Source organism: Lepidothrix coronata, unplaced genomic scaffold (genome assembly GCF_001604755.1).
Source record: "Lepidothrix coronata isolate B3197 unplaced genomic scaffold, Lepidothrix_coronata-1.0 Scaffold84, whole genome shotgun sequence".
Lineage (NCBI taxonomy): Eukaryota > Metazoa > Chordata > Aves > Passeriformes > Pipridae > Lepidothrix > Lepidothrix coronata.
Window position 1 is genome coordinate 3,630,734 of NW_016690264.1, and position 23,738 is coordinate 3,654,471.

The 23,738-nt window shown below is 41.7% G+C and overlaps 1 protein-coding gene across 1 annotated transcript in view; it reads right to left on the minus strand.

The window, feature by feature from the left end:
- The window catches only part of FHIT (fragile histidine triad), a 213,514-nt gene that overhangs the window by 65,201 nt on the left and 124,575 nt on the right, over nt 1–23,738 (minus strand). The window contains exon 4 of the mRNA XM_017820522.1: nt 19,549–19,617. Coding sequence (XP_017676011.1) covers nt 19,549–19,617 — 69 coding nt within the window. The remainder of the gene's footprint in view (nt 1–19,548; nt 19,618–23,738) is intronic.

The following is a 23,738-nucleotide window of genomic DNA, read 5'->3' on the forward strand; positions in this document are numbered from 1 at the left end:
GCTGGCCCTGCCAGGGCAGAAATGAAAGCAAGAGATCCTGGTAAAGCAAAGATAGTAGTAGACCTCCTATTCTGAGTTAAAAAAAAAAAAAAAATCGAACCCAACAGAAAAACCCCAAACCAACCAAAGCAACAAACAAAGCAAAAAGAACTTTACACAATTCTTGGCAATGAAAATACATTGTGAGGGTCTGATTTCCTGACAAGACAATCTGGCATTTGCAGACAAATAATACCACACACACATGGGCAAACACTCAGCTCATGCTACTGAGTGGCCAGCCCACCAGAAAGCAAAAAAGCAAACATAAACCCCACAGTAGTTCTGCAAAGTAGCTCTTTGTGACTCCTGACAAAGTTATATGTTTCATGCCCACCACAAAGTAAGTCCATCTCTCCCACGCAAAGGTTTTCTCAAGAGCGGAATATTGGTGGGGGGAAGGCATTACATCCTCATTTCAGCAGTGCCATGACTGTAACATTCCCATAACAAAGAAATAAAGAAACACAACTAAGTTTCATAGAAATGTTAAGCACTATTAGTGAGAAGTCAATGCATGGACTTCTCAGCCACAGCAACCTCAAATCCATTAAAAACTAAAGTCATGGCTATGAGAGGTACAGGACATTACCATCCATTAGCAAGGGCCATGAACTGCACTAAGTGGGCTGTCAAGCTTGCAGTGAGCAAAACCCAATATTTGTCTATAACCTCATTTGAGTTCAGAGTTCTCCTGATTCACCTGGGTAAAAGTCTGGCTTTCAGAGACCCTGCTCAGGCTTTTACTGTTTCAGATTAAACCCTCCCTACTGATACTGGATGCCAGAAATAAAAAATAAAAACACCCATACAAAATCATTGCTTTGATGATGGCCTGTCTTACTGTTGGCAAGATGTACTGTTTTAACACCTGCTGCTGCTTCCTTGTCAGGTATCTATGAATAAGGCTCAGGATGTGTGAAGGAGGAGAAATCACAGAAATCTAGCAACTTACAGTTCTGTACTTCAGTGATATTTATCTTTCAATTACTGGTAAAACAAATAAATTAAAAAGGAGGTAACAGTATTCCTAACATAGTCAGGATTCAATGAAATCAGCCTTTACTGTGAAATAAATGTTCAAGTAGCCAAAGCAGAGAGGGAGTGCTGTCACCCAGGGACCCCAGCACTGAGAATTGAATTCAAGGAACTGTGTCGTGGCTGACCAAGCCAGCAGGTCTGCCCTGCTGGAGCCTCCAGTTCACTCTCCTTTTTATCTTGTACACACCCTCAAGGTGGGAGGGTGAGGAAAACACCAGCACTGCAGACATGGATCTGAACTGAGAAACTGAGAGGCACCCGACTGGATTTCTTATAAGAGAAAGTCAAATGCAGAGGCCCCTGTAAGGAGCCTCCTTACTGGTTCTTTTAAGCCTCTGAGGTTTTAATCTCTGCCTCCCCAGGTGTAGTGCACATCGAAACTGAGAGTCAACACAATTGCTACTTTGGGTCATCACAGGATCAAGCCCTCCCAGCAAGTCTGTTGCCATGTTTTCCAGCCCACAGGCAATCAGTCATCCAAAGCCACCAGAAGCCACGGATGTTCACGAAACAATGCCTTCTTTCTTGGTGGCTCGGTGGTGCTGGTTTGGTTTGGTTTGGTTTGGGGGGGTGTGTTTCTTGTTTTTATGGTAGTGAAACTTGCAAATGCAAGTGCAGTGGAAGCCTTCCTTAATCGAAATTGGAGGTTTGTTCCTTACAAATCCAAACAAGTTCGGCTGATTGAAAACTATATTTTAGGACTTAACAAAATTCCGAAGAGAGTCAGAAGGTACAATTTGCCAGCTCATAACACACAGGCTGATAATACACTCTTCTGCCAAGAACTAGCAAACCTCATGATCTGATAAACGGGGTGCACAAGAGAGTCCTCAGGCCTGTGTCAAAATTCCTGCCACAAATTCCTGTGTCAATGACAGCGAAAGAGAGATGCCAATAGCCCAAGAGGAGGAGCTCCATCACTTACATAAAGTGGAAAGAGAGGGTTCAGCTATGTTATGTGTACTCACTGGAGAATTTTTAATTCAAGAGCCCCGTTTAATGCTAATCAAGCTTAATATATCTTCACACTGGCTTAAATAGGAATGGGATTGGACTCCAAGTAGCCTGTGTGAGCACATATGCCCTCAGCTCCCAATCTGAACAGAAGCTGGTGGTCTGCATTCCCACCATCAGGCAGTAACCACCCCCATATGCTATCTCAGTCAAAAGTGTTAACCACCTTCAGAGTTCAACATTAACTCCTGATACAGCCATAAATGAGTTCCCAGCAATAATCTGCTCTGCTATTTTTTTTTGCTTTTTTTTGCCTTTTTTTTTTAATCTTGTTCTAATTATTAAGAAGCAAAACACTGATGAACAACACTGATTGCATATTCTAAAAAAAAAAAGTACCACCCTCCAGCTGCTCTGCTGGTGAATCCCCTTCTTGCTGCTTGTTGGGATTTACGTTCAGCCCTTTGCATCTGAAACTAATTACTGCAACACCATCCTCAACATTAATTCCCTTCTTCTCTCTGGAATCGGAAGCAATATGGTACATTCAGAAGATAATTTTTCATCTCTCTTCCTACAGGGAAGATCTCAGCTGTTCAATGGAGATAATGGTAAATGAGTCACCAATTTCAGGAGGTGAAGCTTTCCGATATCCCTTTATCAGAAACCATTGTCCGAAATTTCAGCTGGTGATTTAGGAAACTTTTTTATATGAATGTCACCAAGACCTAGCAAAATCTGTCAGCTCTCTGTGTGATCTTAAAGACAAATTGCAGCAATATCTTGTCAACCAGCTCTCTTAAACTTACTTCACTGTGTATTCTCATTGCACCTCTTTCACTATTAGTTTTTCTCCCAGAAAACATTTTGCCCAAGTTCCTTCAGCAATACTTGCTGGAAATTTAGTATTTTTCTTCCTTTTTAATTAAATCCCTTTGTTTTCAGTGAGAAGAAGAACTTATTAAGTGGCCAGAGTTATCAGGCAATTGCATTTATGGTGTGGCAATGTTACATAGAAAGATTGTGCTGTCAGGCCCAACACATCTGTAAGATGCCCTGCCACAGTTGGTTTAAAAAGTACAGCCACCCCTTGTCCCCCTCCTGTCTCCCATCACCTTATCAGCCCTATTCCTGCATGGGTCTGGTCTCACCAGTTTGGTGCAGCTGCACCCCAATGTCTCCCTGTAAAGGTCCTCAGCTCACAGCTCAGCTCACAGCAAATGTGCTGCTGCCCAGCTGCTCCCTTGGGCCAGGGACCTGCAGAGTGGCTTTGTAAGAGGCACAGCCTTGTTCCAAGAGAGATTGCTATAGCAAATATGTACTCATACATTTTCTGCTGTTCAACAGGATGCTAAAGATAAAAGAAAATGAAAAATCAGTAGTTCATTCAATTCAGCAAGCAGATGTAAATTGTGCCCTTCCACATAGACTTCCCTATGCTAAATATTAATCATAACAATTAGACTTTCTAGTAGATGACATTGTGCTTTCTCAAATCGCTGCAGAGCACTAAGACTCACTGCTTCAGCTCTCTGGTGCCTGAACTATTGCATTGCTATGCATAACATTAGAAGAATTAAACAATTCAAAGCTATGCTGTTATGACCGAGGTGACACAACTGAAGCAGTGTTTGGTTTCCGTGTGCGTTCTCTGAATACAATCTGAGCCTTTCTAATAACACCTTCACAGCATTTACATCCTGACATTGCACTATAAAGTTAGAAAAACAGCAACAAGATAAAACCAAACCCAGCTGAACATCAGATCTATCCAGTCATTTAGGTGGCAATAAGAAAGAAAAGCTGCATCATTTCAGTTAAACTCCCAGCCAAGTACTCTCAAGAGTTACCTAGTCTGGTTGTTTCTAATCTATCAGGGTAAAATGAAGAACTGTTTGGCCCCTGGTTTTTTTCCATCATATTGACTGAGACATTTGGCACTTGCCGTTTGTACCCCACTGATATCTGAAATAATGCAGCCAAGTTTTCAATGGATAAAACTGAAAAACAATAATTGAATGAAAGCAACTTTCATGCAAGTCCTGGAAGAAGGGCTATTTCTGTTGGATTTAGTCTGGTTTGCTCCTGAACTGAAGTTTGAGTCATACACACATCCTCTGTCCAGGCTGATTTATATTGAATATTAGGAAAAACTTCTCCACTGAAAGGGTTTTCAAGCCCTGGAACAGGCTGACCAGGGAAGTGGTTGAGTCACCGTCCTTAGAGTTATTTAAAATAAAGACATGCGGATGTGGCACTCGGGGACATGATTTACTGTTGGGCTTGGCATTGCTGGATTAATGGCTGGATTCAATCATCTTAGAAGCCTTTTCCAACCTAAATGGTTCTTTGATCCATATTGATGCTTCCATGTACAATCCCTTGCATGGACAAGCCACTCAGAGATGGCAAACAACTGCCAAGAGGCAACATCCTACTCTTTCTCTTGCCCCCTTTTCATGTGTTTGTGGGCTGTGCAGATGAATCACTGGCTCTTTGAGATGACTCTCTTACATTAGGGGCTGTAATTTCCCCCTGTGTAGCCCACTTGTGCTTTGAGCACAGTTTTCATGCCCACACTTTGGAATGGGAAAGCTGCAGAGCCGACAGCTGAGCTGAGAGAAAGCTTTGACTGTGAGGATTAGAAGAAATTTGCAACGTTGTGTTTGTAGTATTTTGTACTCTGTTGTTCCAAGAGATAATGCCTTCACTTTTACTTGTGAGATCTTTGTGTTCCTTGCTACAATCAAGGAGAAGAAATCTGACTGTAAACCTTTTTATACTATATTATCATTTCATGTTGATTTGGTGTGTTAATCAAAGTGTCAGTAATGGCTGCAAAGAGAACTCTTTCAATCCTCAAATGAAGAGAAATCTGAGCTTTCTAACACTGGCACAATTTCTAGTGGATAAGCTTTTTCACAAAGTAATTATTTCATTTTCCAGAAAGATTACTGATTACATCACACTGGGAAAAACTAAGAGAGGGGCCCTTTATCTTCCCCATGTTTCTGCAATTCTTGTACAAACTTATACTTGTTACCATGAAAAATGACAAATTTGCCATCTGATCAAAATGTTAACAAGGTAAGTGTCAGTGAGATGGATCACTGACTGTCACTGCAAGCCAGAACATGAGGATACATTGATATTTCTCAATATATTCACTGCTTCCCCAATGTTCGCTAACAACATTTCTACTGCGAGTGTAATAAATCACACAGAAATAACAAGCTGCATAGGATCTCTAGGATATGATAGATTTGTCGTAATAGCAGTATCTGCAAGGTAGAAAACAATTGGTAATGATCTATAGAAAGACCTAATCAACTGTCATTTGCTATAATGTGGCAGACGAAGCGAAGATATGAAATCCATAACACTTCTTTAGCCACTGCCCTCTCCATACACATACACACACGTCAAGTGGGGAATAGTAAAAAGAATTAATGAGCTTTGGGGTCGCAGATGTAGAAAAGAAAGTTAATAGCATGCCCTGGATGCAATCATTAAATTATACACTGCTGAACAAGGCAAGGGATAATCACAGAAGCTGCACAGTCCTGTGACAGCAGTAAAGGCTTTTACCAAGCCTGCTCCTCCTCCTTTGCTTTATTTCTTTTACATCTATTTCGTTATTTTAAAAAGTACTTTATGTCAAAGCAAAACCAAATGCAAGTGGGGCTGGACAACCAAAGGAAAAGCCCATCCTAAGTTCACAAGGGGTCTCAGAGGACTGAGGGTAATATGTGCCAAGGCTCTCTAGGTGTTTTGTACAGCCCAGGAAAAATAAAAAAAGGCTGTTTCGCATTGGGCTGTGCCAGCTCCCAAACTGAGGCTTTAGTGTTCCTTTGCCTGCTCCCATGTGGGAGGGAAACACCCACCTCGCAGCAGACACATGCAAGATGAGCAGCTTCAGTTTACTGACACACAGAAGTTTAACAGAACTACTTTCCCAGGAGCTCAAGTGCTGCTTAGGGTTAATGCTTAAAAACTTGCATTTTATACACTGAAACACCTTCTCCCCATCCCATCCTCCATTGTCGCCTGCCTACAATACTTCCAGGTCAAGAACACTCACCTATAAACCCATAAACTTCCAAGGTTACACAGACTGTTCTGCAGAGATTTTTCTTGCTAGCCACACCAGGGAAGGCTCTCTGGAGAACAAGACAGTGCAGGGCATGCAAGGGGAATTGTGGGTTTAAAATTTCAAAAGCAAAATTCAACCCATTTTTATAAGATGCAAGTCAATATTTTCCTTTTTGTTTGTTTGTTTGTTTTTGTGGTTGTTGTCATAGTTGGTTGGTTGGTTTTTCACTTTTTTTCCCCAGAAAGACTGGTAGAAGAATAATGGCTGCTTTGTGCTACTTTGCTTGCAAATCACATTTTGCTAAGTGAATGCATTTTTGGGAACACAGGAATTGCCATGCTGCCTCAGCACAGCAGTGCTCTGCTCCAGCATCCTGCCTGGCAGCTGCTGCAGGGGAATGTGCAGGAAACCTCCTAGTGGGCAATTATGGGAAAACTTGTTCAGATCCAAAATTTTCTTCCAGCCCTTCTATCAGTCAGTAAAAACTGGCACATCTTGAAACGTGGAGGTTTGCCTCTTCTCAAGCATTTGTTTCAAGTCCTTCCCAATGTTTGTAATTTAGTATTTTTCCATATCACAGAACTTGCTGAAAGCCATATTTTCAAAAGTCCTTATCTTCCAGCCTGGCACTAAGCAAAGCTGGACATATTTTGGAAAGGGCTCAGCTCCTTGGTGAAAGGGAACTGCTGAGTTCTTTTGCAAATCTGTCCTTAAAGGGTCACAACAGGAGCTGCTCTGTGTAGAGCAGTTCGGAAAATCTGTCCTTGGCAGGAGGTGCTAAGCCTTCAGAAAGCTGGTGCTCAACACTTTTGATAATCTGGCCCTAAGTTAAGTAAAAGGGGCCAAATTATGTGATTTAGAGGCAGAAATTCCCTACTGACAGCAGTGGAGAGGTCCACTTGGCAATGAATGGCTCAATAGGATTCTGGAATAATAGACCCGTGAAAAGTGGATAATGCAACAAATAAACATCAAAGGGTAAGACTTTCCTTTTCAATCATGTCTTCTTGCTCTCTACATAAAAGGACTGAAATATTCTGGCATTAAAGAAGGAGTAGGAATGGTTAACTATACAGCCCTGCATTTCCTTCTGAAACAAAAACACAGAGCATTTCTTAGGAACAGTATATTCCTATGACATATAAGACACTAGTGGTACTTGGATCAGTCTCCTCTTCTTATCATAGAATCATAGAATGGTTTAGGTTGGAAGGTACCTTAAAGGTCATCTAGTTCCAACACCCCTGCCAGGGCAAGCCTCATCCAACATGGCCTTGAACAATTCCAGGGATGGGAACATGCAGCAAAGAGAGAAGAGCCTTTTGTTTCTTCAGTTCTTTTCCACACTGGCAGTGAAGTTTTGCCAGTCAAGCTCTCTTTCTTAGGAACAAATGACTTCCCTCTCTCTCAGATATTTTCAATATTCAGCCTCTTCCATCCACAAATCTGACCAAAAGTGAAGTTTGTTATGATTGCTTGGGGCACTTTTGACAGAGAATTTCAGGGGAACTTACTGGTACTCAAATGAGCTTGGCAACTACAGAACCTGAATGTCAGTCAATTTTCCCACATTCCCATGGCAGTTTTGGACATATCATGATTAAGACTTCTGTCCTTCACTTCTACTGGAATTCTGTCAAATTGCCCAGTTAATGAAGGTTTCCTCCACATTTAGAGAGTAAGGCTTGAGCACAGAGCTAAGGAGAGTTGGATGTTATGGGCTGGATGGAAGTGCCTCATGTTTCCTTCATGGCTTCAGGTGTCTTCCAAAACTTGGACAGAATACTGGTATTTACAGCTCCCTGTTACACACCTTGATGAAGGTGCACAGGGTTTTTGGGGCCATAGGAACAGCCTGTTCACAGAAGCTGAAGACATCATGTTAGGAGGACAGTGGGAAGGTATCAGGATAGCACACTGGAGAGAAAACTTGGGCACTGGACTAATTACTGGAACAAGGTTATTTAGGGTGTTAATATCAGCTTTCTTTTGAGAAGTTATTTGTCTTGGTGAAACCTTGTGGTAAGGCAGAAGAGACCAAGACGTGGAAGATACTGCACACTCCTTCCCCCAAAGGGAGAGAGCAAGGCAGATGATGAACATTTTCATTCCACCAGAGGAAATCTGTTTATCAAGATCTAATCTGTTAATAAGTGCTGTTTCATGTAAGTAAAAGAAAAGAACAACAAAGCCAGAAAAATGACTGTGGATCAGCAGGAAACAAGAAACTCTCCATGGAGAGTGGCAATTCAGAGAACACCCACCATGTAGCCCACCTTCCCTATTCCCCCTCTAGAAACAGACCCATTTTATATATGGTGATTAAGGGACTAAAGAAAAAAGTATTAACATGATTCACATGTAGAAAACAAGGTTATTAGGAGTAGGGATCATTTCAGCATATTGTTCTCTCTAATAAGCATAGCAATGAGTAATTGAGTTTCAGGCAATCTCCAAGGTGGCGCTTTGTAGAGAAAATGGAACTTGGCATGATGTCTACTTTTCCTTTAATTACATTGCCCTAATGAGCAACTTTCTTTACTCTCAGCAAATTTATTTCTTGAGAAGAAGCAACAGTAATAAACATGTAAAAAGGATCACCAGGTAGTACCAGAGAAGAAACATCAGCAGCTTAAAATGACAAGAGGTTGCTAAAAGTGGTGGAAAAACACCAGATTGTTCTTAGCTTCATTATGTTTACCTCACTTAAAGGTGAAGTAAAGGATGTCAGTGGAGCACATTATCTAACCTGGGAACTGTCCTTGTTCTACTGTTATTTCCCTTCTGCACATGTTCCCCAGAGCGACCCAGAAACACGAAGTGCTGATACATCAATCCAAAACTCCTCTGCTCACATGCATCAGAGGGCAATTCTGCCTCATGCCCTTGTGCAAGATGAGAGGAGAAAATCACATGCCAATAATATCCTAGTGAGTGTCAATATTGCACACAGCAACCTAATGCAGAAGGATAAAGGGCTGGCTTTCCCAAAGCCTTTATTTCCAAAGCATTTATTTAGACATCCAACTCTTGTTGAAAGTCAATGGCTGTTTTGCTTATCTTTTTTTTAGAAAGCCACCTGAGAATCCACTTATGGCAAAGGACTCCCTGAATGTGCCTTTCTGGAGAAAAAAACCTGGGACACTCCATAAATAAATTGATTCTTATAATATTTTCCCTAAGCATTTGCAAGGAGACACCACACCAGTGAAGGTAGACCCCCTCTTATCTACAGTTGAGTGAACGTGTCACCTCTTGTTAAAATACCCAAGGTGTCCACCTTCAGAAAGCAGCAACTGCTACAGCTCACAGGCCTTACCTGAATCAAGCCAGGGCACTACTAGATGACAGTCTGACTTTGCAAATGCCAGCAGTGTTATTCTCCAGAAAAAAAGAAAACAAAACCCGAACACCTGAAGCAAAGTTCTTTAGAGTCATTCAAGTTTTCAATGTTGCTCAAAGCTGGGGAGCACATCCCAGCATATCTACCAGCTGCCTTAGGGCCACAGTTTCCTACAGGGAAGCATGAACTTCACGTGTTGGATTACTCCATGTAATTGCAGATGGATGATCAATCCTGCTTCCTGCTTTTGCTTGTTTGGGGATTCATGGATGTATCTGCACTCAGCAGTCTTACACTGACTCACTCCAGAACTTCACAATGTCCCTTCACCTCTCTGCATCACTCCTACAAGTATTATTACTTAATGCACTCACAGAGCCAGTAGGAAACTTAATTAACATATGTCAAAAAAACCCTAACTCTGAGATCTTCAAAAACAGGCACTTCAGATGTAAAAGTGTGAAATGAAATTATCTTCAAATAGAAAATCTGAAAGTGCCAGTGGCAGCAGACACCTAAGACCGTAAGTGTTTGTGCAGCTTTATGTATTGTTATTTCTTCAGTAAGGCTGCCACAGAAATGGCAGGGCTATGGAAAGAAAGTATGTTAGCACTTACAGTCTGCTCGTAAATGCATTAAGTGCAACTATTTTACTGAGAAAAAAAATCATGAGGAGAGCAGAGATCCCTTCTCCTGGGAAGCTAATCTCAATTACTGCTCCCAATCATCCTTCAGCTGAGGAAAACTCTGCATAGCACCCATGCTGTACATGACCTGGCAGTTATGTGCATTTGCCCTTTCAAAGACATTCATGTAATGAATGATAACAGAGTTCTCCTTACGAAAACAAAGAAAAAATTGATCACTGAAGAAAAAAAAATTCTAAGAAATGGCCTTCCATTAAAATTCTATTTATTGTAATGCCTTCCCACTTGGTCACCAATTACAATCCCTAAAAGCACGTTGAAGTACACTGAAGTAATTTATGTAAGCAAAAGGGAGATAGAAATGTTAGGTGGATTTGCTTATATGGCTACCTAAAACTCATGATCAACTTTTGCAATTAAATGCAGGAAAGGGTTCTTTGCCAGCCCCAGACACAATGCTGCAGCTATCCAGGCAAAGTGGGACAAAGGCTGCCATACTTCCCTGCTTTCCCTGATTATTGGAATACGTGCACTTGGATAGCTATAATAAGGTTGTAACTCAGCCAAGGGAGATTTTGAAGCTTTCTTTCCCTTGAAGTAGTAAATGCTGCTGCTCAGTGTGGGCACCAGTTGTCACTCTCTCCATTTTGCAGAATGTAAAAACTGAAACTTGGGGGAAAACGCTGCACTGCGCTACTTGAAACCCTTTCAGTGGCTCCCTGCAGCATGGGGAGGCACAGGCAGCCAAAAGAAGGTGTTAGCACACTTTGCTAACTGCAACTGTTCTTTGTCAGAAAGATAAAAGTTTCCTGCACATGGAAAATAGCAGCATGAGCTGTTTTTGAAAACAGGTCGTACGTTTCTGGTAATGAATTGAATTTTGGAGATGCTTCATTTTTGCCCCCCCCCCCGCCCCCAGGGAAACGCTCGTAGTTCCTCTCTTCTTTTGAGCATCTCGTGTGTTTTAAAATACTCACTTAATTCCACGGAGAATTCAGTGATATGGGCACAGTAAAACTCCCTGAGAAGAGGCATCACCCAGTGTGGAGTCAAAGCTCTTTACTCCTGACCTTGTGGTCCAAATGTGGGCAGTGTGGTCACTGTGGCCTGCTCAGGGCACTGCCAAAGCCCAGCTGCTCCTACAGCCCCACATAAACACTGTGCAGGGTTACAAACACCATCTAATAAATTGGAGGGCTGGAGAACAGTGGGAGAGAGGGGAGCAGATTCTCACATCATCAGGAGGGAAATAGGCTTTTAAAAAGCCAGTTGTGTCTGTGCACAACAATGAAGCTTTATGTCTATATAAACTGACAAGTCAAATTGTCCTCCTGGGCCCAGTTCTCAACATCAGCGCCATTTGACGGCAATAGCTGCCTCCTGCCTCTGCAGCAACAGCTCTGTCTGCCAGCAAGGGCAGGCAAGATGATTAAAATAAGCATTAACAGAATGGTTTGGTGATTAGCTTCTTCCTCTTTCTTTTTTTCTCTTCTCTTCCTCTTTTTTCTTTTTTTTTAACATATAGTTTCAGGTCTGCCAAAGATTGCTAAAGCCTTTTCTTCATTAGCAATGTACTTAACAAGTGTAAATTTAAAGTATTCATTTTCTTAAGGCCAAGGATTAAAGCAATTAAGGAAAACTGCTGCAACCTAGCACCAAAGTCAATCCTTAACATGGAATAGAAGCAATGGTGCTTAACATATTTAAACAAAACCAAATCGTGTACACTCTGTTAAACTGAATTCTCATTCTGCTGCAATAGTTTGTTAAAATTTCCTTTCTGAAACAGAAATAAGATTTTTTGCCCCCAGTATAGGAACAGGTCTGTGGTCCCTTTGCACCACTTTCCTGGCAAAAACATTGCAACAAAAGCTAATGCCCACTCTCATTCTGAACTCATTTTACCATCAGCCTTCTCCTGGCATCATATGGGCTCAATCCCTCGCCAGGTCTGCCCATGGAGACCTGAGCCCTTGCAATCCCAGCAACTGGTCTGTGTACCTGCATCACTGGGGCCCAAAAGAGAAGAAAAAATCGAGCAAATGCCTCAAAAAGGGGGGAAAGAGAAGGGAAAGGGAAGCATACTGCCACAGTATTAAGCCTAAAATCATTTTCTACCTTTGTTTTTTATGCACATTAAATAGTTTTTAACACATGGCACTAACGGTATAGAATGGGGCCTGATCTCTCTTTGGCAATGAAGTGTTTAATTACTGTTTTAAATGCACAAAATGGAGACTTGTCTGTGTGTGCTGAGGTTTTTTTATTTCCCCAGAAGAAAAAAAAAAAGAGAAGAAAAAAGAAAGAAGGAAAACTGGGCAAATATATAAAGGAAAAAGAAAGGATACCTTTTTTTTTCCCACCCACAAAACAAACAACACCAGAATACAAGCACTTATCTAGAAAGCTTATTTCTCATATCTATAGGTTTTTTCACCCTTTGGACTCAAAAAATAAATTAACTTGACCTTACAGATATTGGTAAACCCATCCCATCAGACTTTTCTTTCCTTCTTCACAAGGAAGAACACTTGGTTTCACTAATACACCTCCACCTTAATTTACAAAAGCCATATGTAGAAAGCAACAGGTAGCACTGCATCTGAATCACTGAAGCTGCTGATTCAGTGCTGGGTGAGCCAACAAAACTGCCAGCAACAACCAGCTCAGGTGGTGTCTCCTCTGAGACAATCACTTCCCAGATACCTGGTCCTTGAACCTCCACTGTACAAAGCTGATCCCTCAAAACATTGTGATCCATATTTGCAAGACAGCAGATAAAGGAACCGACCCAAATTACAGGGTACAAAGAGTGGTATCCTTGTGGGATCACAAGCTAAACCCAAAGGATCTTTACACAACTGCAGGTGGGTCAGAGGATTCGATCACTGAGACTTAGATCAGTCCTATGGGTTGAGAAGGGACTCTCCAAATTCTTGCTACTGGCAGAACAAATTGCTGAAGTCATCTGTTGTGCAGTGCACTGGATTTCAGTGTGATTTGGTTTGTGGCTTACCAACTACCTGCTCCCATATCCTGAGCCTTAAAGAGAACACAAGGGAGCATTTAATTTGAAGTTTAATGCAACATTTTCGTTCAGAGAAGAAAAATCTCTCCTTGGAAAATGGCAGTTCCCTGATAGGATTGTCTGCTTTCCACATCATCAATTCCAAAAAGTTGAGTATCTAGGATACTAACGGGGCATGTTCTCCCCACCAGCAGGAATTCAGCTTACACTGCCTCAAAGGATAAGCAGAGATCTGGAGACAGTTTTACCTAGGGACTGGGAATACACAAGAAGCTCCTGAACAGCTAAGCAAGTCCAAGGATTGACAGTGTGAACAGGCCTGAGAGACCATGTTCACTTTAATCCTCTTATCAGTAACTCTTCCTTCGTTGGAGGCTCTTTGTCACTAAGTCACTAAGTCACTTGTCAATGAACTACCATCAAGGGCACAACAGAGCAAATACTCCATGAGCTAAACAAGGTAAACATCCTACAGAGGGGGCCATGAGCCCCTTTGTAATGGCCACAAAAATTTGCCTCCCCTATGTTATAGATCAAATAAATGTAAGTGATTTCTAGAAGCTATTTTTTTACCTGTGAGGAAAATGATTGTAGAAACCTCGAGGGAGGAAAGGGTAAGAAGCATCAGGAGCAGTGATGGAATGTAGAGAGACAGCTGGACTAGAGGGCAATGAGGTTACTCAATGATATGTAAAATGCCAAATGTACATTGCCTTCCAGACAAAGCCTAGGTGTAAAGGGCATGTGTATGATCATGAGGGATGGCTGCCTTAACGGGAACACTTCTAACCACTTCTAATTAATTCCTATAGCTGAGTTGTTTCCATTTCTCTAGATCCGATGGAAGATACTACAGTGAATGAAATGGCTCTTAATCAGATCTGATTATGATATCCTGCTATCTTAAAATAAGTGCAGCAATGCACACAGAATACAGGAAGATCTCAAAGATTTCAGGTGCCAAATTAGGAAAGGCCTCACAGGGTTGGAAAAGGCAGAAAATATCACAAACAGTGGGATCTCCATCTAGGGAGACATACATGACTATAGATGTCTCCCACTATTCCTGCTGGGCCCTACTGACAAATCTGCCAGTTTTGCCTTATGTAGGTTGAGGACATGGAATAATATGCTGGCATGCCAGCATTATCCAGGGACTTTCAAATCATAATCAGATAACATATCATGGTGCCAAAAACACATCATCCTGCTAAAAACAAAAAGAAAATGTGTTTGATGGAAAAAATAAAGAATTGTTTCAGGTCAACTCAAAATGACTTTTTGTCCATTCAGCTACCACATCCAAACCATGATGATTTGCACATTTCTAGCTCTGACAGCAATACTCTCAGCCAGAAACATTCACGCATGGTTAATCTGGCTTGCCCTGCTGGAGTCGCTATAATATCACAAGACTCAGGGAGCAACTGGGAAAGGCTCACGCTCCTTGGCCAGCAGAACCTCCTCTGATTCTCACAGTCAGAAAGACCAACATTGGCAAGACCAGGATAAAATCCAGAGCCTACTGGAAAGAACTTATTTGCTGCTGCATCAGAAGAAGATTGGGAAATAAAATCCGTAGCTGGGAAAACCAGAGCTTTAAAAAAGAACCCACAAAACTACTTAGATTCTGTGCTGCTTCTGTCCCTTTCCATGGGTTTACCCAAGCAGGGTGCAAAGAGAGCAGGGTCTGGCCCAAGGGAGTTCAGATGCAGCAGACTGATCTACCATCAGGTTACAATATGTTCCCAGAAGGTACAGTATAATTCCGAGGCCAAGGAACAGCCTATTAGCTCTGCATGCCATTAATTTTCATGAATAGTTCAATCCAATGCTCACAGAAGCCTTTGGGCATCTTTCCATTTTGTCTAGCAGGACCTGGATTAGGGCTTATTTATCTTTTCATTTTATACCTTATCTTTAAGTAGGAAGCAGCCCAAACAGCTGTGCAGGTTTCAAGCCCTCAGCCAGGCTCTGTGCCCAGCCGCACGCAGGAACCTGTCTGCAGGTCGGAGTGATGGCACGTCACAGTCAAAGCCACTCAGGGAGAATTAAACTTCAGGCTTGTTTGACTAAACTTCTGAATTCACCACAGTTCCCCTGTTTTGCCAGCCTGAAGAAACAGCCCAGCAGGTTCTCGAGTCATATGCCAAAATGCCTCCTTCATCCTCCCTGGAATTGGAAATGATTACTAATAGGTATTCTTGCTGAAATGATTTAACATAACGTGCTGAGTGAGATCACTAAGTCAAAATATCTCTTCCTAAGTGAGTCTCTCGCCGCTTGCCTGAATGCCAGAGGGGAAGGAGGACAGCATGAAGTGAATTCTTTTGCTGGCTTCTGTGTTCTACAACATCTTTTAAATTACCGAAGAATTCATATTAGGAAGTTTCACTCAGGCTCATTACAAGAGGTCCATGATGCAGGTCTGGCAGGCAGCCGGGGGAAGGAGACCCAGGGGTTTGGGTTAACCTCTCTCTTTCATGCTTTCCCCTTTTCCACTGCTCTACAGTCTAGCCCGGGAACTGAAGACAGGCAAGAAGATGAGGTGGGCATGAAAGCGAGGATGGTGAGGGGCAGGGCACTCTTTGCTCTGCATGCACAGCCCTGGATTTGCATCACCAAGGCAGCTGCATCTGTTACAGCAGGCTGCAACCACCAAGTGAAACACAGGATTTGGGGAGGAACAGGGGTGAGCACCACAAAACACACCACTGCATGCCAGGGCTGCTCAGGGTTTCACTAAGAGACCAGGCTGCCCATCTGAGTCTGTCAGCCTCGAAATTAACTTATTGAGGTCAGCACTCATAACAGTAGTGCAGACTTTTGATTGAGTCTTCCTTTCTGAGAAAGCCCCATACTCTCTGGCCCAGTACAGCTATTACCTGCCAACCTAAAGGATGATGAATGTTATTTATATTGCAGTAATGGCTAACCACTCAGTGGAGACCAGGGACAGGCTGTGCTATGGACTTTTCAAACACTCACTGAATGAGGGCTGCCCAAAAATGCCTGAAACTGCTGGGACATTTCAGGATAATGTTCTTGAATGCCTTGGACATGATGACCTCCAACAACTCTGCAGTACTTGTGCTGACTGCAACAACACAGGGGCCTGTTCTACAGTAAAGATGTTCTTGAGTCATAAAAATTCTTATCAGTCACTGTTACATGCTGTCATGATAGCAAGCAATTACTTGAGAGGAGGTTTTTAAGTTCCTGGATGAATAAATGTAAAATATTAATCTATTTCAAACCAAACAGAAAACATAGGGGTATAAAGAGTTATTCTAATGAACAGTTCTCCTAATATTTAGCTGCTAAAGTTTTGCAGTCCAAGAAATAAAGTTGATTAATGAATAAGAACTACTCAAGATGTAGATGGGAAAAGTAATCCTGAAACAGTAAAACATGAGGGGCCTGATTCTATAAAAGAAACCCTGTAAGACCAATTTAACTTTGGCATGTGCAAACTTGCACGATTAGGCTTCAAACAACTGCAGAAAAATGTAAGAACTGATAAACTATAGCTTTAGCTTTCCACTACAGTGAGCCCAGAGGGTAGATAGCTGACACTTCCCATGAAATACCCTCTCAAGAAATAGCCCTGCAAAGATGCAGAGGAAATACATCTAAAACATTCAATGCAGATGTGTTTTTCACTATTAATCATTCTCTTTGTATCTTAGAAAGATCACACAGTGACTTCTTTCATATGCACTGAGGTACAGAATCCTAAAATATTAAGTGATGAATTCTACCAAGAATGCCTTAGAGATGGTGCTGAGGAATAAGTGTCAGCTCCTCTTTTACCCCTTCTACAATTAATATTCCAGTACTATAATTCTAAAATACATTCAGAAATCAGCAGACATTTGTGTCTATCAGAAACCTTATTAAAATACAAGTGCTAAGAATACCTTACCTTTAATTATACTCTTTACACTTAAAAGTTGCTCTAGACAAGGCTGTCAGAGCTTCATAGCCAAAAGCCTGAAGATATCAGATCCCAATAAACAGATTAAGCAGGGATTAACTTGATATGCTTTTTTCTGTCTTTTCCATCAGATGAGTGGTCACTCCTCTACCAACTGGGAGAAATTAAGCACACAGTAAGAGACTGCAAGTACTTTCTAGCTGTCTCAACTCTAGAAGTCTCCTGAGAGGGCTGATGTCTCAACATCTGGGCATTCCTTTCACTGTCAGACACTCAGAGCAATGGGATTTATCAGCAATCTGCCGAGCATATACAGATGACAACTGCAGAGCTTGGAGAGCTCAAAGGCATTTACAGAGAGAAAGGGGTTTGCAACAGACATGTGGAGCCAGAGCTGAGACCCAGAGCCTGTGAAAATTATTCCCAGTAGCTGTAAAGCCTTTAGCTGCAGTAGTTAAACCAGGCACCACAACATGCAGAATTTAGCCTGGGTGCACTTTACAATTACATAAACTGTTTGAGAGAGGCTGAGCAGCCTCCACATCACATATTACAAGGAAAAGGATGCTGGGATAATGCTGGAAGGTGGTCTCTCCAAATAATTTCCCAAAGACAGCTTTATTTTTAATAATTTGTCCCTTTCACGTTTTTCAGAATAGCTTTATTCATTTATCATAGCAAATTGCTTAAGTCCCTCCATCCTCCAATGCAGCCAGTGACGGAACTTCACAATAAACTTTTTATAGCAGCAAATGTGTTTTTGTTTCCCTGGCATCCTAAAAAAAAAGGAATCTTTCTTCAGCTACAGTCTGTACAAAAGCATAAGTTAGCTCTCTGGTGTTCAAGAATAGCTGGTTAGACTCTGAGGCTGCAAAAGATATATTATCACATCTGTGTCTAAATATTTATGCTTCCTATGTCTGCTAAAAGCAACACCTACAATTGCTATAACTGAAAATGACAAGATAAAAAAATATTTTTCACCAATTTGTCACCCTTTTGCGTTTAACAACACTAAAGATACAGTGCAGTTCATTAACAGAGTTTTGCCTGTTTCTGTTTAGCTATAACAAGGGAGAAATAAACGTGTTAAACAAGAAGCAAATGGAATTGTAAACACGACAAAAATAGAAACAGATTTTGTGGGGTAGTACAGCATGGAAAACTGCTTAACACACGTGAAAAGGAAAAATCATAGAATTATAGAATCATTTAGGTGGAAAACACCTGTAAGATCATTGAATCCACCATTAACCCAGCACTGCCAAGCTCACCACTAACCCCTGTCCTTGAGAGCCACAAATACACATTCTTTAAATACCTACAGGGGTGGTGACACCATCACTTCCCTGAAAAGCTTGTTCCAATGCCTGACAACCCTTTTGGTGTTAACTTTCAAGTTGTCTCACTCAACTGCCTTTAACCATAGCAGCAGATAAGATGGCCATCCTTTATTTCCATGGGATTTCCTTGCCCAGCAGGTTCATTATAAAGTTTTACCTTAGGGTTCCCAGGCACTACACTTGATATTACTGTCAGTAATAAACTTTTTTCCACCATTTTTGCATATTTAAGTAATTGAAAAACTTTAAATTATGCTACCATTTCTTTGTGAGTGGGGAGTTGCCATCATGCGTATATGACAAAGGCAAAAATACAAAAGCAGAAAATGTCATGAATTCTCCTTCAAGCAGATAGTATTGCAGTAGCACTGAACAAGTTTATATTAATTACTTTCAGAAGGATAAGGAGATGTCATATTTCAGATAGAGGATTCTACCAAAACCACTAAGAACAATCCGTAAATGTAACAATAGTGAGATTTTTTCATAGAATCATTGTGACAGCTGTCAAGCTGGGAAAAGCTTTTTGTAATGCCAGTACAATTGTTCATTTAAACAAAAGCTAGTAATTCAGTCACACTGGAACAGCTCACATGCCCGGCTCTGCCATACAATCTGCACACAGGCAGATCCATATGCATAGTTGCCCTTTAGTTTTCATATTTGGGGCTACAATGTGATTTGTCCAGACCTGAGCAGAGCCCCACAAAAATCAGGCCAAAAGGCAATTTGTGGTTGAGTTATAACAAGCCACCTGTGTTTTTTCTTGTTGGAAGGGGGAGGTTTGGCACCCCAGGTTAGCAGCTGGTGTAGGACACACTCTCTGCAGCCAGGCTAACCATGTGGTCATTCTTTTTCCCTGAGCCCTCAAAATAAGGGAACACAACTATTTGTAGAGATGTCACCTTGCTCTGTGTGCAGTGACAGACTGAAGTACCAAAGGTGTCAACTGTATCCTTCCTCAGAGAGTGAGCTCACAAGAAAATCCCAGTATAGGTCTTTACAAGTAATAAAGACCCAGAGACCCCATTAACTACCTCCACCCATGGCAGGGCCGTGATCATTAAGGTGATTTACTAACAGCAAAACCAACTCTGTAGAAGAAATAAAGTGTAACCCTTACCTCCTGGTAGACATCATCATTCCTGCTGAAGTCTCCGGCCCTCCTTGGAAGCACATGGACATGAGCATGCTGAAAACATGAAAAAAAAATAATGTTGATTATCAGGTTCATGATTTTGTTTTTTGGATTGTCAGTATTATTCTCAACACACACAAGTAACCACACACAGGCTCCCACAGCATTATTTTCAGAGGAAAACACATTAACCTGGTCCATAACTGTATCTCGACTCTTTGGAGAATATAAAAGATGAAAAACACGAGAAAGCAGCTCTGCTGTATTATATGAGCTGCAGACTGAAACGCCAGGAAGTTTAGAGGCTCTGTGGAATTATTCATAGTTGTCAGTCAGAGATGTATTTAGCCAGAGGTTTGCAATGACAATGTCCCTCGGAGAGATGCGTGTGGTGTCTTCAGAACCGACAAGAATAAGAGGGTGCTGTGATGGGATGTGGCAGAGGGCCCGTGTGGGCAGCCTGGGCTCAGGGCTGTGCTCACAGCCTGGGGGACAGAGGAGCCCAGGGGACACCACAGACACCATGCAGGTAGAAAGGCTGACAGAACAGGACACTCCCCAGGCTGTGCAGCACAGCCTTTCACAAGGTTAAAAAGCTTAAATAGCCTGAACACAACAAACTGAAGCCCCCAGGGGCACGTGGCACGTGCTGGGGACACACCCCTGCAGGGACATGGACTACAGAGCACCAGGTGGCCCCAAACCTGCGAGGCACAAGGATTATCAGTCCAGTTTTTCAGAGCCTGAAGCATAAGCATCCCTCTTCCGATGGCAGGGCCACGGCTCAGGGGACAGCAGAGCTGAGGACTATGAGCTGCACAGGCAGCTTTGGGTTACCCAGCATGGGAAGGAGGTGAGGGCAAAGTATTTTTGTCACAAGTGCTGATGAGGTATGGGGAAAACAAACAACACTGTGGACAGGAACACAAATATATGACTTGCCACCTTGATGTTATATTATTACTATTACCATTTTTTTTCCTGACACTCTCTTTATACCATAAAGGAAGGGTAATTCAAGATCCTCAAGACTCAAACTCTACTAGGAAATCAAACAAACAGTCATCCATCTGCTTCTCTGCAGTAAGTTCAGCCACTACATTGCAAAGCATTCTTTTACCTTTTTTCCTTTCTCTTTCACTCTCTTTTGAGAAAAGGAAAAACAACAACAAAGAATAATTCTTCAGGGAAAAAAACCCCAACACCTCAATGAGGAGAGGCAGCAAAGAATATGAGTGGCAGATCACATTTATGGATCTCCAGATCTTTTTAGATGGTGCCTAAATCTTTTAAAAAAAAAAAAAAGGGAAAGAAAGAAAAAAAAAAGAATGCATCAGAAACAGCACCAAATGGTTTGCATAGAATTTAGATAGCTTGCACCTGATTCAATTTGATGATGTAGAAATCAGCTGAAATTCCTACATCTCATTGAAACATTCTCAAAACATGGCTTAATGAAATTTGAAATGAAAAAGATTTTATTGGGCTATTTGTAAGAAAATTCAAACACACCTATATTGTGTTAGCTTCAATCCACAAAAACATCTGCTCAGTGAATAAAATGAAATCACAAGGATGTCTCAGTTAATGAAATATGCTGAATACCACACTTTTTTCTTTTTTCCGCAGCTTTACCCTAGAAACCAAATATGTGATTTCTTATCATTACCCACAGCTTTCAGTGTATTCAGCCTAGAGATGAGGGTGATTCTTGAGGGTCAGAAACCGTGTTTTTGAGTAATACATCAGTGATAGTGTTCTGATAGTGTATTATACTAATATATCATGAGAGCGAAAGTGCTCTTGTGATGTATGAGTGCAATGTATCATCTGAACATCACTGCTCTCATGATGCATTGCTCAAAATCACAAGGCAACTTTAAAGATGGTCTTCAGTAGCCCTAGGCCTGAAATTTTGCTTTTGGACGGACTTTCAAGAAAAATAAAAGTGAAGATTAAAATTTGCAGTGGTACTGTAAAATTTCACTACTGTCTCACACCTGTTTCTCACACGATACTCATTAGATTTGAAATTTATTCATAAAGATAGTCAGTTCATCTGACAGTCATTTTCTTTCTTTTCTGCTACAAGGAATGATAGTTTTGCTACAAATATCAGTTTGCAGGAATTTCTCTTGATGATATATATGAAATCTAACACTAGCTATCAACAACCGCATTCCCCAGAAGTTTAGTCACCTTTAAGAGTAATTTTTATCTCTGTTGCAGAATGTTCCAGGATGCACACAGCAGAAGATCTGTACACCCATGATACTTTGGAACCTCAGAAAACACTCAGGGATGTAGCCCAAAGCTCAGTGCAGAGACGCTGCACTGCAGATGCACAGACCAGCACAGCAGGTAATGAATGAGCCTAATGTGATCTTCTACCCAAAATGGGCTTATGTGATCAGCGTGAAAAAAAAAGAAAAAAAAAGTGTTTATGACAGCATATGGGCCACTTGGCACCAGTGGGGACATTCTCAGGGGTTAGTCACCTTTACTACATGCATTATGTTCTCACACACTGCCGGGTTGCATAGCAAAATCCACCAACTGTATCAGAAAACAAATGAATATTCCCAAGGTTTGAGGTAAGAACGATCAATTTCAAAGAGAGCAATTTTTTCCAGACACCTTTTTTTAACCCCCCTCCCTTCTGTGCATGAAACATAAATAAATATCTGGATTCTCCCCACTGTTTGTGCAATAGAAACAAACAGGATCAGCAATAGTGTCTCAAGTAGTTTCCTTCTCTTCAGCTTTACCAAGAAATACAAGCAGCACAGAGCAGTGGCTACCAGGTAGTCAGAAACACTGAACAAGGGGATTTCACACCTTTTCTAATCTGCCTTTCAGCTTCTGGCCTTCCCAACTCAGAGAGGCTGATATTTTGATTCATTAGGAGTTCTTTAATTGATCATTTTTACTCCTTAGTACTATTTGTTACTGATAAAGCCTCAATCCACCAAGGCAGTTAAGCACCAGCTCGATTTCCAATGTGTGAATTGGTTCAGTGGGAGTATTCACCTTATGTACATGTCTCAGTGTTTTGCATCCACTGCTGGCTACAGGGAGGTCTCCCCAGCTGGCAGTAGCAAAAAAAAACATCAAGGTGCCTGCAAATTAAAGTTGCTTCCTTCCATTTTGTTTTCCAGGCAAAACAAAAACCTGCAGCATCCAAAAAAACCCACATTTGCAATTGACTGAAATGTGTCAGTAAATACAAACAAAATATTGGGTGGCTTTTTTTTTTTTAAACAAACAAAGAGATTTAGGCAAATCTTCAGTGCTTGAAGAGAAAAAAATCTAAACATTGCCCAAAATTATCAAAATAAAGCATTTCAGGTTTTTTTTCCCCCGTTATTGTGGGTAACCTCTTGCCTGGTGGGTGGCAGGCAGCCCCATCACATTCCAGCAGGCTGTATTCAATCACTGTTGATGGCATTTCATTTTTTTCCTAAAGAATTGCTTTCCCCTCGTTTTGCATTATTTTGATTAATAAGCAAGAAAAGCAACACACAACAGCCAAGACATTTACATTAATGGACCAATCAATATCACCCACACCAGGGTAGAAGAATGCAGACACACGCTTGCAGTGCTCAGCGTTAGCTCCATTCCCTCCTCTTGCCAGGCACTGATGGAGGACGGCGTGTGGGGTCACAGGATACAGGGACACTGGGTGTGACAACATGAGGACACAGCAGTATGTCCCCAGGTGGGAGACACCGTGTGAGTTAAAGATGCCTGAGCCCCACGAGATGCTTCTGATACTGGGGACAAGATTTCCAGCCAGGGATGTCCAGAACAGCAGTAGCTGGAAGGAGGCTGCGGGAGCTGAATTTTATAGGACGTTCAAAATTGAAATTATTAGACTGACAGTTTTCTATGGCTGGGACTACAGCTCCCTCTGCTTCCTGGTGGCTGCCACATTATAAATAAAATCTCAGTTTGAGAAACTCCTCATAGTGAGAACTATCACATGATGCAAATCAAGACCTTTATACCCAGAATGACAAGACCATTAGAAAACATACTGCAAGGAACAAATCTGTAGTGCCATGGGGAACTCACGAGTCAGAGCCAGCATGTGATGTCTCTGACCTCCCACTGCAGCGAGAGGATGCTCTGCTCGAGCCCTGCAGCATTCCCATCAGGACTGTGGGAGCAAG